Below are 15,919 nucleotides of genomic sequence, written 5' to 3' on the forward strand. Positions count from 1 at the left end.
AATTCAGCTAGTGTGACTGTCTTATCATGATATGCGATTTCCCTGCAGATCTTAAAGAAAAAGTATTGCAGAGTTAGCATCAGTTCAGTTCAGTTGCTCAGTCGTGTCTGATTCTTTGTGACCCCATGGACTGCAGCACGCCAGGCTTCCCTGTCCATCCGCAACTCCCAGAACTTGCTCAAACTCATGTCCATTGAGTTGGTGATGCCATGCAACCATCTCATCCTCTGTTGTCCCCTCCTCCCCCTACTTTGAATCTTTCCCAGTATCAGGGTCTTTTCCAAAGAGTCAGTTCTTTGCATCAGGTGGCCAAAGTATTGGAGTTTCAGCTTTAGCATCAGCCCTTCCAATGAATATTCAGGACTGATTCACTTTAGGTGGAAAAGGCACTGAACAGGAATTAGAAAAGATTCAGATTAGCCTAGCATATTTGTGGTTCACATCTCTCCTTTCTATTTCTATGGCAGACATGGCAGACATCATTAATCAATCATAGCTCTTCTTCCTACAAAGCTTATACACAGACTTTTCCACACAGGCAGTCATTCCCAATAGATCAAAGATGGAATGTCAGTGGAGAAGCAATTTGTTGTTTGGACTTAGATTTTTTTAATAAATGAATATCACACAGGATTTTTTTAATAAATGAATATCACACAGAATGACTTAAGGCTGATCACTTAAACTTTCTGGACTTCTTTTATCTTCTGTATAAAAACAAAGTAATATCACCTGCCTTGCCTACTCCACAGGACCAGTGTTAAGGATGAAAACATATTCCGTGAAGTATGACTTGCCATACAAAAACCAAGGAAGGGAAGAAGTCAGAGTTTATAGATTAGTTATTGATCCTAACTTCGGGCCTCTGTTATTAGGTCCTACTACAGTGCAGGGATGTGTGGGTCGACAGTGGCCTGCTGCAGGGTCGGGGGCACTGAGTGCCTAAGTGCATGCATGGGACCTTTAGAAGGAGGTCACCATTAACTTCATTACCTCCACCATAGTTTGGCCTCAGGTCAAACAACAGGGAGGGAACACAGCCCTGCCCATCAACAGAAAATTGGATTAAAGATTTACTGAACATGGTCCCACCCATCAGAACAAGACCCAGTTTCCCCCTCAGTAAGTCTCTCCCATCAGGAAGCTTCCACAAGCCTCTTATCCTTATCCATCAGAGGGCCACAGAATGAAAACCAGAATCACAGAAAACTGACCAAACTGAGCACATGGACAACAGCCTTGTCTAACTCAATGAAGCTGTGACCCGTGCCATGTAGGGCCACCCAAGATGGACGGGTCATGGTGGAGAATTCTGACAAAACATGGTCCACTGGAGAAGGGAATGGCAAACCACTTCAGTATTCTTGCCTTGAGAACACCACAAACAGCATGAAAAGGCTGATAGGACACTGAAAGATGAACTTCCCAGGTCGGTAGGTGCCCAATATGCTATGGGAGATCAGTGGAGAAATAACTCCAGAAAGAAGGAAGAGACGGAGCCAAATCAAAAACAACACCCAACTGTGGATGTGACTGGTGATGGAAGTAAAGTCCAATGCTGTAAAGAACAATATTTCATAGGAACCTAGAATGTTAGGTCCATGAATCAAGGCAAATTGGAAGTGGTCAAACAGGAGATGGCAAGAATGAACATTGACATTTTAGGAATCAGTGAACTAAAATGGACTGGATTGGGTGAGTTTAACTCAGATGACCATTTTATCTACTACTGTAGGCAAGAATCCCTTAGAAGAAACGGAGTAGCCATCATAGTCAACAAAAGAGTCCAAAATGTAGTACTTGGATGCAATCTCAAAAATGACAGAATGATCTCTGTTTGTTTCCAAGGCAAATCATTCAATATTACGGTAATCCAAGTCTATGCCCTGACCAGTAATGCTGAAGAAGTTGAAATTGAACAGTTCTATGAAGACTTACCAGACCTTCTAGAACTAACACCCCCATAAAAGGTCCTTTTTATTATAGGGGACTGGAATGCAAAAGTAGAAAGTCAAGAGATACCTGGAGTAACAGGCAAATTTGCCCTTGGAGTACAAAATGAAGCAGGTCAAAGGCTAATAGAGTTTTGCCAAGAGAACGCACTAGTCATAGCAAACACCCTCTTCCAGCAACACAATAGAAGACTCTACACATGGACATCACCAGATGGTCAATACCAAAATCAGACTGGTTATATTCTTTGCAGCCAAAGATGGAGATGCTCTGTACAGCCAGCAAAAGCAAGACTGGGAGCTGACTGTGGCTCAGATCATGAACTCCTTATTGCTAAATTGAGACTTACATTGAAGAAAGTAAGGAAAACCACTAGACTATTCAGGTATGACCTAGATCAAATCCCTTATGATTATACAGTGGAAGTGACAAGTAGATTCAAGGAATTAGATCTGATAGAGTGCCTGGAGGACAGAGTTTCATGACATTGTAGAAGAAGCAGTGATCAAGATCATCCCCAAGAAAAAGAAATGCAGAAAGGCAAAATGGTTGTCTGAGGAGGCCTTACAAATAGCTGAGAAAAGAAGACAAGCTAAAGACAAAGGAGAAAAGGAAAGATATACCCATTTGAATGCAGAATTCCAAAGAATAGCTAGAACAGATAAGAAAGCCTTCCGTAGGGATCAATGCAAAGAAATAAAGGAAAACAATAGAATGTAAAAGACTAGAGATCTCTTCAAGAAAATTAGAGATACCAAGGGAACATTTCATACAAAGATGGACTCAAAAAAGGACAGAAGTGGTATGGACCTAACAGAAGCAGAAGATATTAAGAAGAGGTGGCAAGAATACACAGAAGAACTATACAAAAAATATCTTCATGGCCCAGATAACTACAATGGTGTGATCACTCACCTAGAGCCAGACATCCTGGAATGTGAAGTCAAGTGGGCCTTAGGAAGCATCACTACAAACAAAGCTAGTAGAGGTGATAGAAATTTAAGCTGTTTCAAATCCTAAAAGATGATGCTACGAAAGTGTTGCACCCAATATGCCAGCAAATTTGGAAAACTCAGCAGTGGTCATAGGACTGGAAAAGGTCAGTTTTCATTCCAATCTTAAAGACAGGCAATGCCAAGGAATGTTCAAATTACCACACAATTGCAGTCATCTCACACACTAGCAAAGTAATGCTCAAAATTCTCCAAGCCAGGCTTCAGCAGTACATGAACCATGAACTTCCAGATGTTCAAGATGGTGGATTTGGAAAAGGCAGAGGAACCAGTGATCAAATTGCCAACATCAGTCGGATCATCGAAAAAGCAAGAGAGTTCCAGAAAAACATCTGCTTTATTGACTATGCCAAAGCCTTTGACTGTGTGGATCACAACAAACTGTGGAAAATTCTTTAAGAAATGGGAATATCAGACCACCTGACCTGCCTCCTGAGAAATCTGTATACAGGTCAGCAAGCAACAGTTAGAACTGGACATGGAACAACAGACTGGTTCCAAATCGGGAAAGGAGTAGGTCAAGGCTGTATATTGTCACCCTGCTTATTTAACTTATATGCAGTGTACATCATGTGACATGCAAGGCTTGATGAAGCACAAGCTGGAATCAAGATTGCTGGGGAAAATATCAATAATCTCAGATATGCAGATGACACCACCCTTATGGCAGAAAGTGAAGAACTAAAGACCCCCTTGATGACAGTGAAAGAGGAGGGTGAAAAAGTTGACTTAAAACTCAACATTCAGAAAACTAATATCATGGCATCCGGTCCCATCACTTCATGGCAAATACATGGGGAAACAGTGGAAACAGTGAAAGACTTTATTTTCTTGGATTCCAAAATCCCTGTAGATGGTATCTGCAACCATGAAATTAAAAGATGCTTGCTCCTTTGAAGAAAAGTTATGACCAACCTAGACGGCATATTAAAAAGCAGAGACATTGCTTTGCCCACAAAGGTCAGTCTGGTCAAAGCTATGGTTTTTCCAGTAGTCATGTATGGATGTGTGAGTGGACTATAAAGAAAGCTAAGCGCTTAAGAATTGATGCTTTTGAACTGTGGTGTTGGAGAAGACTCTTGAGAGTCCCTTAGACTGCAAGGAGATCCAACCAGTCCATCCTAAAGGAAATCAGTCCTGAATATTCGTTGGAAGGGCTGATGCTGAAGCTGAAACTTCAATATTTTGGCCAGCTGATGTGAAGAACTGGCTCATTGAAAAAGACCCTGATGCTGGGAATGATTGAAGGCAGGAGGAGAAGGGGATGACAGAGGATGCAGTGGTTGGATGGCATCACCAACTTGATGGACATGAGTTTGAGCAAGCTCCAGGAGTTGGTGATAGACAAGGAATCCTAGCGTGCTGCAGTCCATGGGCTTGCAAAGAGTCATACACGACTGAGCGACTGAACTGACTGACTAACTGACAGTTCAAGTGGGTGTGCCAACCTGCTGAACTCTGAATTCTCAGTGAACTAGGTTCTCTGAGGACAGGCATTCTAAGATATCTGCCCCACACACCCAAGAGGCCAGGAGAAACCTACAGTCTTGGCCTGAGGTGTCTTCTGTGTCTCTTGCCAGGCACCTGGGGTTCATGGGAGAGCTGGTTATTAAGACATTATGGCCTTACTGATAATGTCAGCAGTAGTGGCTGTTGTCTTAGTATTCATGAGGCACTGAGCCAGTCCCTCTGTGTGTATTATCTCATTTAACCTTGAATCTCAAATCTAAGGAATAGAGATTCACTGTACTCTTATTTTACAAATGTGGTAATCACTGCTCTGGTGGTTAAATAACTTACGCAAGGGCATGCAGCCAGTAAGAGATGGAGCCCAGATCTACCGTGATTTGTCTGGCTCCAAAGCCTGGACTGTTAACCATTTCTTGTCCTTTGTTGACACCAGAATCTGTAAGATGACTGATCTGAATATTCAAATCAGAATTGAAGCAGCTCACCGAAGTCTTTAATGACTTAAAGTGGAAACACAGACACAAATCTGCAAATGCTTTCAACGCTGCTCTTGGCAGAACTGCTTCCAGCCACCATCAGTGCCCTCCCCAACATCTGTCTGCAAGTGGCCTTCTGTAGGGAGACTTTTATTTTTAACCACATTGTTGTCTCCACTTACAGAGGAGAAGTAACAAAACTGAATTGAAAAAAAAAATCGACCCTTGTGGCTTGTGGCTGAAATACATTTTCTAATATAGGAAAGTTGCATGACAACTTTCTGGGGAGGCAGATCCCCAGAGACCCACTTAGAGAATGATGGTGCTGGGGAAAGCAGGGCTAGCTTCTTAAGGAGGTGTGGAGTGAAGTTCATTAGTAAGGAAGATTTGCATCACTCACAGCACATCCAGCTCTGGCAGATGGGCACCATGTGCTAAAAACCAATCAGTTTCCAAAAAGCGGCCCTGCACTTTCTTTTGGAGTTGGTTAGAAGCAGATATTGCAGGGAAAGCGTTCTGGGCAGATTGGGAGGTGGCTAAGGTTTGAGTGAGAAATTGAAACTTGGAGTGTGTCGGACTCAGTGTGTTTTGGGGGGCCCTCCTTCTGGTGGAGGAGATGTGCTCAGGAAGGAGGAGAGGGAGGGCCAGTTTGCTTCACTCCTTCAATTGACCGAGGGGCATAACCTTCCCCGGACTTGCCGTCTTGCATGAGGAACAGAGTCTTCAACAATTAATGCCACCGTTGTTAAACTTTTCAATTGTTGGATTTTTTTCCTGAATAAAAAAAAAATGTGTAACATTTTAATAACAGCTGTTTTATTTTTCCTTACTTATTTTTGTGTAGAAAAGTACTTTTGCAGAACCACATGCCTAAGTGATGTGTCCCATACATATTAGTGAGATAATGCATGTGAGTGCATTGTATGCCATCTCACAGACTGTAGATGCACAGTACATGGGAGCTCCTCACATTGTTTATGCTTCCTGTATTTCACAGGAGGACCCTGGGGCAGAGGGAGAGGCTGCTTTGTCCAAGGTTTGTGTTCAGCAGTAACTAGACTAACCCAGGGTATCTTGCCTCCTCCCACCTCTCCCCCAGCCAGAGCACCTCAATGCCTGGACCATGCTCTACTTACATAAGCCACAGCACTTAAGGGAGCAGCTGGGGCTGGACTGATTGGGAAAATGTGTTCTTGGCATCACAGTCCAGGGTCCACCAATGTAACCCGGGTGGACAATGTCCAAACTCAGTGACTCTGGGGAGGTGGAGGAAGGTACATATTCATTCACTGACAAGCTGTCGTGTGACCATGGAGGAGGGAGGTCAGCCGGGTAAGAAACTTATTGGAAAGAAGACACCGCTTCAGGTTGGCAGGAGGTGGGCAGCAACAGCTCTCATTTGCTGGGAAGGTCCACAAGCCAGATATGGCTCATGCACTTCTCCTGACCAACCAGCCCTCTGAGGCACATGTGTTATCCCAGCGTCCAGAAAAACATCTTAACCTTTAATTCTGGGGCCAGGAAGTAACGTACCAGTCACTCATCCAGCAAATGTTTGTTGAGCTACATCTGTCTACTCAAATGTCGTCAGCACTGGGAGTGCTATGGTGACTACAGGAGGCAGACTTCTTATCTCAGAGCAGCAGAGACATGCAGACACATAGCCATACACACATACATATCATACACACATACGTACATACACACATGTCATAAACCTTCTGATGTGTGCTAAGAAGGGAAGGAAGAGCATGCACTGAAAGATAGTAATATGAAAGTGCTAGTTATGTGTGTGGGGGGACTGATTATAGGGACGTCCTCTCTGAGGAGGTGACATTTACGTGGAAATCTGAGGCAAGTAGGTGTTGACTGTGGGGGAGAAGCAGAGGGAAGAGCCTGTATCAGGGCCCTGAGGCAGGAAGGGCTTGGCCAGGGAGCGAACTGAAACATCACCAGGCACTGTGCCTTCAGCGTGGGAGTACAAGAGAAAGTGGCATAAGGTGATCCCCTGGGGTCCTGTGGGCCAAACTGAGGAGATTGGCACTTTCCCTTAATGCAATGGGAGGCCAGTAGAGTGCTTTAAGCCAGCCAGTGACATGAATGGATTTATGTCTTACAAGGATGGCTCTAACTTCCCTTAGAGAATGGATTTCAGAGGGGAGCAGGTGGAGGGAGGCTGTTACAGGTGATGGATGAAGATGACTTGGTTAGAATGGTGGCAGTGAAGGTTGAGAGGAGTGACTGGCTTTGAGATGTAACTTGAAGATGAAATCCACAAGGCTTGGCTGGAAGAAGTCAGAGTATTGGAGGAGAGGTAAGAGAATGGGAGTGGGGCTGGGAGGAGGCGGAAGCAGCTTAGTCCAGCACTGACAGAAGTGACTAGCAGTGGGACCCCGGCAGCTTGGCTTCCTTGTCACCACTGAAGCCAGTCTTGATCTGGATGCCTTTGGTGTCTTATTACAGCAAAATGACGGACAGTTTACGGTGATCCAGCTGGTGGGGATGCTAAGGGGCATCGCCGCGGGCATGAAGTACCTGTCGGAGATGAACTACGTGCACCGGGACCTGGCTGCAAGGAACATTCTGGTCAACAGTAACTTGGTGTGCAAGGTATCTGACTTTGGCCTCTCCCGCTACCTCCAGGATGACACCTCAGATCCCACCTACACCAGCTCCTTGGTGAGTCCTTCTGGGTCTTTTCAGGTCAAAGCATGACAGGAGTAAAAAGTGGCTGCACATAGTGGGGACCCATGGTGGGGCATACTGGGAGGGACTGGGACCAGAGCTCATTTCTCCTCTGGGGAAGCCAAATGCCGGGTGGACCATTCATCCAGGAGAAATGATAGCCACTGGTTTTTCAGGCAAATGTTAGGGCATGGGCTGTGAGGAAGTGTTGGTGTCTCCTCTGAAGCCATGCTGCTCCTGGCCAATGAAAGAGGATGTTTTGAAAAGGATGATTTGGGGGAGTCCAAACATTTGGTCAGTGGCATGAAAGACATCATCTACAGGGAGCAGGCTCCAGTTGGGTTGAGCACTGTGTCATCAGGTGGATTCCTGGTCTTGATTTGGGGCACATGCAGCAGCTAGTGGTAGCGTGCAGTAAGCAGCAGTAGTGAGTGGTAGTTGGAAATGAGACTTTAGTTCCCTGACCAGGCGTCCTAACCACTAGACCACAGAAGTGTGACTAGAGCCTAAATCTCCAGTCCTTACCTACCCTGACAAGAAAGAATTCTGATGAAGAGGTAGAAGGTAAAGAGAAGAGTAAAACATTTTTTGCAAAAGCAGAATACATGCAGTAAGACACATGGCCGAACTCTGTGACCCTTCCCTAGGTGTTCATGCACTCCTCAGCTGAGATAGATTTCAACACACAAGTGGCTGGGAGGATAGAAGCAAAACTTAATATGAGCTGCCACCCCCTGACTTTTGACCCCCAAAGAATCTCTCTGCTCATGTGTAGTGTCTCCCTTGCCCCAAGGAGAGAAATGTGTGATCTCTTGATCTTTTACTCAAAATTTAGCCCTTCTCTGTTCCTTCCATGATGGTTATTTTAAGGTGTCCACAAGAAACAAAGCCTGGCTATTTCCCTGTTTCTGTTGTTACTTCCATTTTGGAGAGCAAATAGGAGACTGATTGAAAAAGCCTACCTGGGGCCCACCTATCTTCTGTCTCAGGCAGTGCAAACAGGAGGCTAGTTGTAAGTGTCCAGCCTGAAGCCCACTTTTATTCCTGCCCATGAATTGTAAACAGGAGGCCAGTTGTAAATGCCTAGCCTGGAGCCCATCTATGTCCTGCCTTAGTCCTCTTCTCTGTCTCCATTACTTCCAGAAAGCTAGAAGTTTCACAACTTGATAAGTGAATAACTACAACATGATGTGTACTCTCAAATTTGTATTTCTATTTCAGCCTCCTCCTCTACAGCCTGAACAGCTATAATCATCTGTGTCCAACTGCCTAGTTCACACAATTCCCTTTAGAACTTAACAGATCCTCAATGGAGCTCTTGATTTACTCTCCAATCTCCTCCCCCATCTCTTCAACTCAGTGGTTGCACCATTCCTAATGGTGAAACCTAGGAATCAGTTTTGAATTCTGTCTGTGCCTCTCCATCCAAGTTCAGTCCTTCCACTAATACTGTGTTGTTGTTGTTTAGTCATTAAGTTGTGTCTGACTCTTTTGTGACCCCGTGGACTGTAGCCCACCAGGCTTCTCTGTCCATGAGATTTCCCAGGCGAGAATATTGGAGTGGGTTGCTGTTTCCTTCTTCAGGGGATCTTCCCGACCCAAGGATCAAACCTGTATCACTTGTATTGGCAGGCATTCTTAACCATCGAGCCACCAGAGAAGCCCTACCCTATTCCTATAGGTTTCTATAAAGTCTGCTCCTTTCTTCTCATCTCTGCTGTTGTTCAGTCACATGTCTGACTTTGCTACCACATGGACTGCAGCATGCCAGGCTTCCCTGTCCTTCATCATTTCTTGGAGTTTGCTTAAATTCATGTCCATTGAGTCAGTGATGCCATCCAACCATCTCATCCTCTGTTGTCCTCTTTTCCTCCTTCATTCAATCTTTCCCAGCATCAGGATCTTTTCCAATGAGTCAGCTCTTTGCATCAGGTGACCAAACTATTGGAGCTTCAGCTTCAACATCAGTTCTTCCAATGAGCATTCAGGGTTGATTTTGTTTAGGATTGACTGGTTGGATCTCCTTGGTGTCCACGGGACTCTCAAGAGTCTTCTCCAGCACCACAGTTTGAAAGCATCAATCCTTTGGTGCTCAGCCTTCTTTATGATCCAACTCTCACATCTGTACTGTGACCCCACCCTATTCCAAAGCACCATTCTCTCTCACCTGGACTGTTACCGTAGCTTGCTAATGAGTCTCCTTGGTTTCCTTTTGTCTTCATGCATCCATTCATAACAGCATCAAAAGTGACTGATCTTCCTAATCTACCCACCAGCTATATCCCTTAAACTTGCAAAAACAATACCTGATTATTATAAAAGTCAGAATAATACAGAGAAGAAAAAAGGATAAATAAGAACCTACAATTCCCTTAAAGCAGGGTTTGGTGAACTTTTCCTAAAGGGCCGTAAAGAAAATATTTTAGACTTTGCTGGCTAAGAGGCCAAATGAGGATATTATGTACATGATTATATAACCATTTAAAATGTAACCCTTTAAAAATGTATGAATGCCATTCCTAGCCCCTGGGCTATAAAAAAGCAGGTGACCTGCCAGATTTGGTACTTAGGCAATGGTTTACCAACTCCTGTTCTGAAGCATCAGTTTCAACAGTTAGATGTGTCTGCTTTCACACTTTTATCTTTGTTCAAAAAGAAATTTTTTATTTTATAAAAATGGGCTCATACTGTGCCTGTTTCTCTGTGTCTTGTGTGTCTCTTGGAGATTCTTGCTCCAGGTTGCTACTTTGAAAGTTTGTAAACCTTCACACTCCACTAGAGATGTATGGTGCCCATCTTCTAACATCCTCACCAGCATTGGAAGTAATCAATCTTTTAAAATTCGCTAATCCAAAGATGAAAAATGATAACTTGTTTTGTTTTAATTAAATTTTCAACTGACTGCTAGAGATCTTTTTGCATAGTTATTGGGATTCATGTTTCTTCTTTCACTAATTATCTATACATGTATTTACCTATTTTTCTACTGGGTTACTTTCTGGTTTCTTAGAAATGTATAGGAATTCTTTTTATAGTAGAGATATTGACCCTTTTTCTGCCATATATGATACAATTAGTTCCTTCACGTTTTCCTGTACAAAAAAATACAATTCTTTTTTATAAAGATTATTTTATTCCATTATTTTTTCCTTTTTGTCTGTTCTGCGTCTTCATTGTAGCACTCAGGCTTAGTTGCCCTGCAGTATGTGGGATCTTAGTTACCAGACCAAGGATCAAACCATGTCCCCTGCATCAGAAGGCAAATTCTTAACCACTGAATTCCTTGGGAACCTCCAAGGAAGTCCCGGTACAATTCTTTTTTGTATTTAAAAGAATACACTTTTTTTTAATATTATTTATGATACCCTTTCGCTTGCAAAAGTGGTTCATATTCATTTGGTCAAAAATATCTATCTTTTTCTCTACTTGTTGGATTTTTTGGCTTATTCTAAAAGTTCTGTCCATCCCAAGGTTATAAAATGCCTTTTAAATTTTCCTATACTGTTTTGTTATCTTGATAGGTTTGATTTATCATGTAACTATTTATTTAATCTGTCTATTTGTCACTCCACCCTATTTTGTTGATACATTTCCAGATAAGTTGTAGACATTAGTACACATCACCCATAAACACTTTAGCATATGTCTTTTAATGCGAATATATATATTTCTTTATACTTCTTTCCTTGATTAAGGCAAAATTTGCATATAAAAAAGTACACAGATCTTAAGTGTACCTTTACAGAGTTTTAACAAATGCATACAACTATGTGACCCAAAATTCTATCAAAATAGAGAACTTTGTCATCATACCAGGAAATTCCCTCATGTTCTTCCCCTGTCCCAAATGCAGAGGTGCCTGCTGTTCTGACTTTTTTCAACTATAGGTTTCTTTTTTCTCTTCTAGAACTCCTCATAAATGGAATCAGGATGCTCTTCATGCCTGACTGCTTTCTTTTAGCATTCTGAGTAGGAGATCCTTTCCTGTTGCTGAGTGAAGCAGTAGTTTTTTCTTAATTACTGTAACAGTCTATGTTTATTTATCCATTCTCTTGTTGGCAGACACCAGGGCTATTCTCAAATATGATCTTGAATATGTTAGGACATATATTTTTATTGTGTTTTTATGCAGGTAAATATAGAAAATTATATCAACACCATTTTTGAAGATATTTTCTATATTTTATTGGATCATATGTCATTCTTATCATATGTTAAGTTCCTTACATAAACTATGTTTTGATTCTAAAATCTCCTCTGTTGGTCAATTTATTTACTCTTATACCCAACCATATTATTCTAATTATAGTAACTTTATCAAGTTTTACTTTGATATTATTATTCTGATTATATTAATTTTAGCAAGAGTTTTACTATTTGGATAAATTGAAGTATCTTCATTCTTCTTTCAAAAATCTTGGCTCTTTTCTTTCTTTTTTTTTTTTTTCTTGGCTCTTTTCAAATGTCTTTTCTTTCAGCTTAAGATCACTTTGTCTAGTGATCTACCTAAAACTACCTAGTTTATATACTCACATATGAATTTTGAATGGAACACTATTCTACATTTGGAAAGACTGACATTTTGATGACCTTGAGTCATATAATGTGAGCCAAACATAGAATCTGTATATGCCTTACATTGAAAGTTTCTTGGATGTAAAGCTTCCTATGTTATTGTCCTGTACACATTATTTAGATCATCTGTTGTGACTTTGTATATGTTTCTTCTAAATGATGAAGCTTATAAACTCCTAAAACTAACAGCTTTCAGGATCCATTTTACCATATTATTGTTCCATGTTTTTCGTTTTATTCAAAATGGAGAAAATTATCATGTTTGATAACTAAACTATGTTTCTAAAAATGCAGTTTATTCACATGAAAAATATTTATTGATCATCTACTATGTGCCAATCCTGAGCTACAATCTGGAGGCACAATTAGGATTGAAAAGAGACAGCATTACTGTTCTCACATTACTCACAACTGAATGGGGAAAGGGAAGCTTAGTCAGATGCATACACAAATAAGTGCATAATTGACAGTTGAGATGAGAGTCACTGTGTTCTGTGACAGCATGAAGAAAATAATACACAAGAAAAACAGCCTTATTAGATCTAGGGGAATTAAGGAGAGCTTTCAGAGGAGATGGGCTCCAGCAGAGATTTGAAGAATAAGTCAAACAAATGCATGAGGTAGGTCAGAGAACTGAGAAACATAAGCAGTACATACAAAGGGCTTGTGTCAATAGGGAAGGTGGAATTTTAGAAGAGCTGAGAGAGGACATTTGTACTTGGCATTTGGATAAAGAAGGGAAACTGACCAGTGAGGTCAGCAGTAGTTACACGAGATGGGGCCTCCTGGACATTTGTGATGGAATTCACTGCCTTAGGGCAATGAGCAGTCTTTCTGTGTATGGGGGTAGGGGTGGGGGGAGAGGGCATTCTGTGTATGGGGGTAGGGGTGGGGGGAGAGAGGCGTGTACACAGATGCACACACATGACCCAAAGGTGATTAATTTCCATTTTAGAAACATAGCCTGGTTTTTCCTCTTGCTTTTTCTTTCCAACATCTTCCCTCCCTTCTTTATAAACAAACAAAAAACCTCTCTTGGCTTCCTTCCTTCTTTCTTTCTCCAAAAGGCCATTTGGCAGGTCCAGTTTAGGTAGATGTCCTGACCTAGAGAAGTAAACCCTAGCAGGAATTGAGACTCATAGGTGAGGGAGCTGGAAACCCAATATGACTGGGATATTAGCTATATATAAGCTATATATATATGAAAATTATATTGGAGATAATGGAAGCTTTTGGAAAAGGAGGTACAAATATGGAAAGCATGAAAGCTAGAATGAATTATGTGAACTGAAGCAGAAATAGGGAAAATGTATCCCCTCAGACTTCTGAGGCTTTGTCTTCAAAGTTGCTGTTGAATAAATAGCCTCTCCTTGTTTAGAAAAATTGAACTGGAATTGGAGGTATCAGTGTGAAACTTGTGGTTTTCAATATAAAAAGAGATAAATAAATATGAGCTGAGAGTGCCTCAAACAATGGCACCCATGTAGCAAAAAATACACCTGGCACTCAGATCTTGGATTCTATATTCTGTTATATACTAAAAGCAACCAGGACTCACTAGCTAAATGGCCCCTTCCAGAGCCTACACAGAGGAAGTATGTACATTGTTTTGTGCCAGGAAGTAAGAAAGTACTCAAAGAATAATGGTAATATGTCAAAACAACACAATACTCAGCTTGAAGGACTTCCCAGTGTCCAAATATAGGATAATTTAGAACTTAATATATACTGATGGTAGCAGATTATAATCTACTGAATAAGATAGGAACTGTGGAGTTAACACTGATATGAATATAAATGAATAAAGAGAAGAGTGGAAAGAATGATGTTAGTAGAAAAATCACTATTTGGTGACCATCAGATTAATAGTTAAGAAACATCAGTGGATGCTTGCACTTGGGGTGAAACTGGAGAGAGAAATGGGGATCTTACATAGCCTCAAAGTATTTCCCCCAAAATATGTATTACAAAAGAGGAGAGAGTAACTTTACAGAGAAATCTGGTAACAGCGTCTGAATCAAACGTTTAGAGTTCACACCACCAATAACAGACACTGTGCCACTTAAGAAGATGCAGTGAAAGAACATAACATTTCAGATACTCTGTTCAAAATGTATAACTTGGGTCTTACATGAGGAAACATCAGAAAAATTAAAATTGAGATATGCTTTATTAAATGCCTAACCTATGATCTTGCAATTTCAAAGTCATGAGAGTTAAGTAGACCAAAAACTGTTCCAGATTGAAGGCCATTAAAGAGGCATGATCACTGGGTAATATAGATGATCCCTCTAGGGCATTTCTGTGACAATTTTTAAGAATTTGAATGGAATATCTTGATGAAGAGTGTATAGGCATTTTTGGTAGTAATCTTGAAACTTTTCTAGATATTGAAACTTGTTTAAAAATAAAATATATTTTAAAAACATTTACCATGACTCAAATGTGGGGGACAGATGGCAAAAGTGGAAGCAATGTGTATTAGGAGGCTAAGGGCAGTGGGGGTGAATGAAACCCAGAGGAATCGGGAGAGAAACATGGAAAAGACTTGACAGTGGGTGGTGCTTGGGTGTGAGGGTGACAGAGGTCCAAGGATGACACCTGCATCTTGGACTGTGCCTCTGGGTGGCTGGTGGTGCCGTTCTCTGATTGAACGGGGATGCTGGAAAGGAACTGGTTAGAGAAATAGCAGGTTTTGAGTGAATTGTGGGTTTAGTTTAAATAAGTATTTCTCAAATTTTGGTGGGTATCAGGGTTACCTGGAGTTAATAAGGAGCACAGAGGCACAGATTCCCGGACGATTCTGATGCAAAATTTTGAAAGACTCTTGTTTAGAAAATTTTGACTTTTATGTGCTTGTAGGCTAAGTAGAGCTGCTGAATAGGCTGCTGGTTATGGGTTTGGTGCGTGAGGGAGAAGTCCAAATGAGATGTGCATTGAGGAGTCATCAGCATAAAGACAAGAATCAAAACAGGGGGTGTAAATGTATTTGACTCAGGAGAGGACAGAGAGGGCAAAGGGATTCATTCTGAGCATGAAGAAGCTCAACAGTGAACAACACAAACACACAAAAATAAAGTAGGAGCATGAATGCTCAACTGTCCCTTTCCTCTAGAGAGGCAGTTACTAAGAATTTACTGTCAATCCTTCCCCCTCACTTTGCAGAGTAGGGATCTGAGGCCCAGAGTGATCAAATGAGCCACTCAGTCACAGAGCCTGTTTGTGTAGCTTTGGGCCTTCAGTCCAGTCTCTGGACTGTGAGCCCAGTGCTTGGGACACCTGGGCTCTCTCCCTGGCCCCACAGTGTGCCAGACTCCCTACTCAAATTAGGTCATTCGTGATGTCCCAGGAAGCCTATTTCTCCTTCTTTCTTTCCCCTTTCCTTCCCAAAGATCCAGAAAAGAAGTGTCATGTTTGCCAACTGGCTCTGCTGGCCTTTGGGCGATGTGGAGGTCAGGCCATGTTGCATCACTGCCACTACCCCATCTTTAGGCAGAGGTGGGCAGGCTATTAACTTTCATTTGTCTATGTATTTTTTCAGCTCTACTTCTTCACAATTTTCAGGGTTACCCTAGGATGGATATATATTTCTCTGGTTGCTTTTAAGATTTTCCCATTATTTTCTGTTTTTAACTTGACTATGATGTGCCTGGTAATGTCTCCCCGCCACCCCCCCCCCCACCCCCCGCCAAATTTATCTTTTTGAGATTCTCTAAGCTTCTTAAATTGTAAATTTATGTCTTTCAC

The 15,919-nt window shown here is 41.7% G+C and overlaps 1 protein-coding gene across 1 annotated transcript in view; it reads left to right on the forward strand.

Annotated features, from left to right (window-relative positions):
- The window catches only part of EPHB1 (EPH receptor B1), a 449,527-nt gene that overhangs the window by 391,583 nt on the left and 42,025 nt on the right, over positions 1–15,919 (forward strand). The window contains exon 12 of the mRNA XM_061167645.1: positions 7,376–7,591. Within this exon, the coding sequence (XP_061023628.1) occupies positions 7,376–7,591 (216 nt within the window). The remainder of the gene's footprint in view (positions 1–7,375; positions 7,592–15,919) is intronic.

The sequence above is a fragment of the Dama dama genome, chromosome 19 (genome assembly GCF_033118175.1).
Source record: "Dama dama isolate Ldn47 chromosome 19, ASM3311817v1, whole genome shotgun sequence".
Taxonomy (NCBI): Eukaryota; Metazoa; Chordata; class Mammalia; order Artiodactyla; family Cervidae; genus Dama; species Dama dama.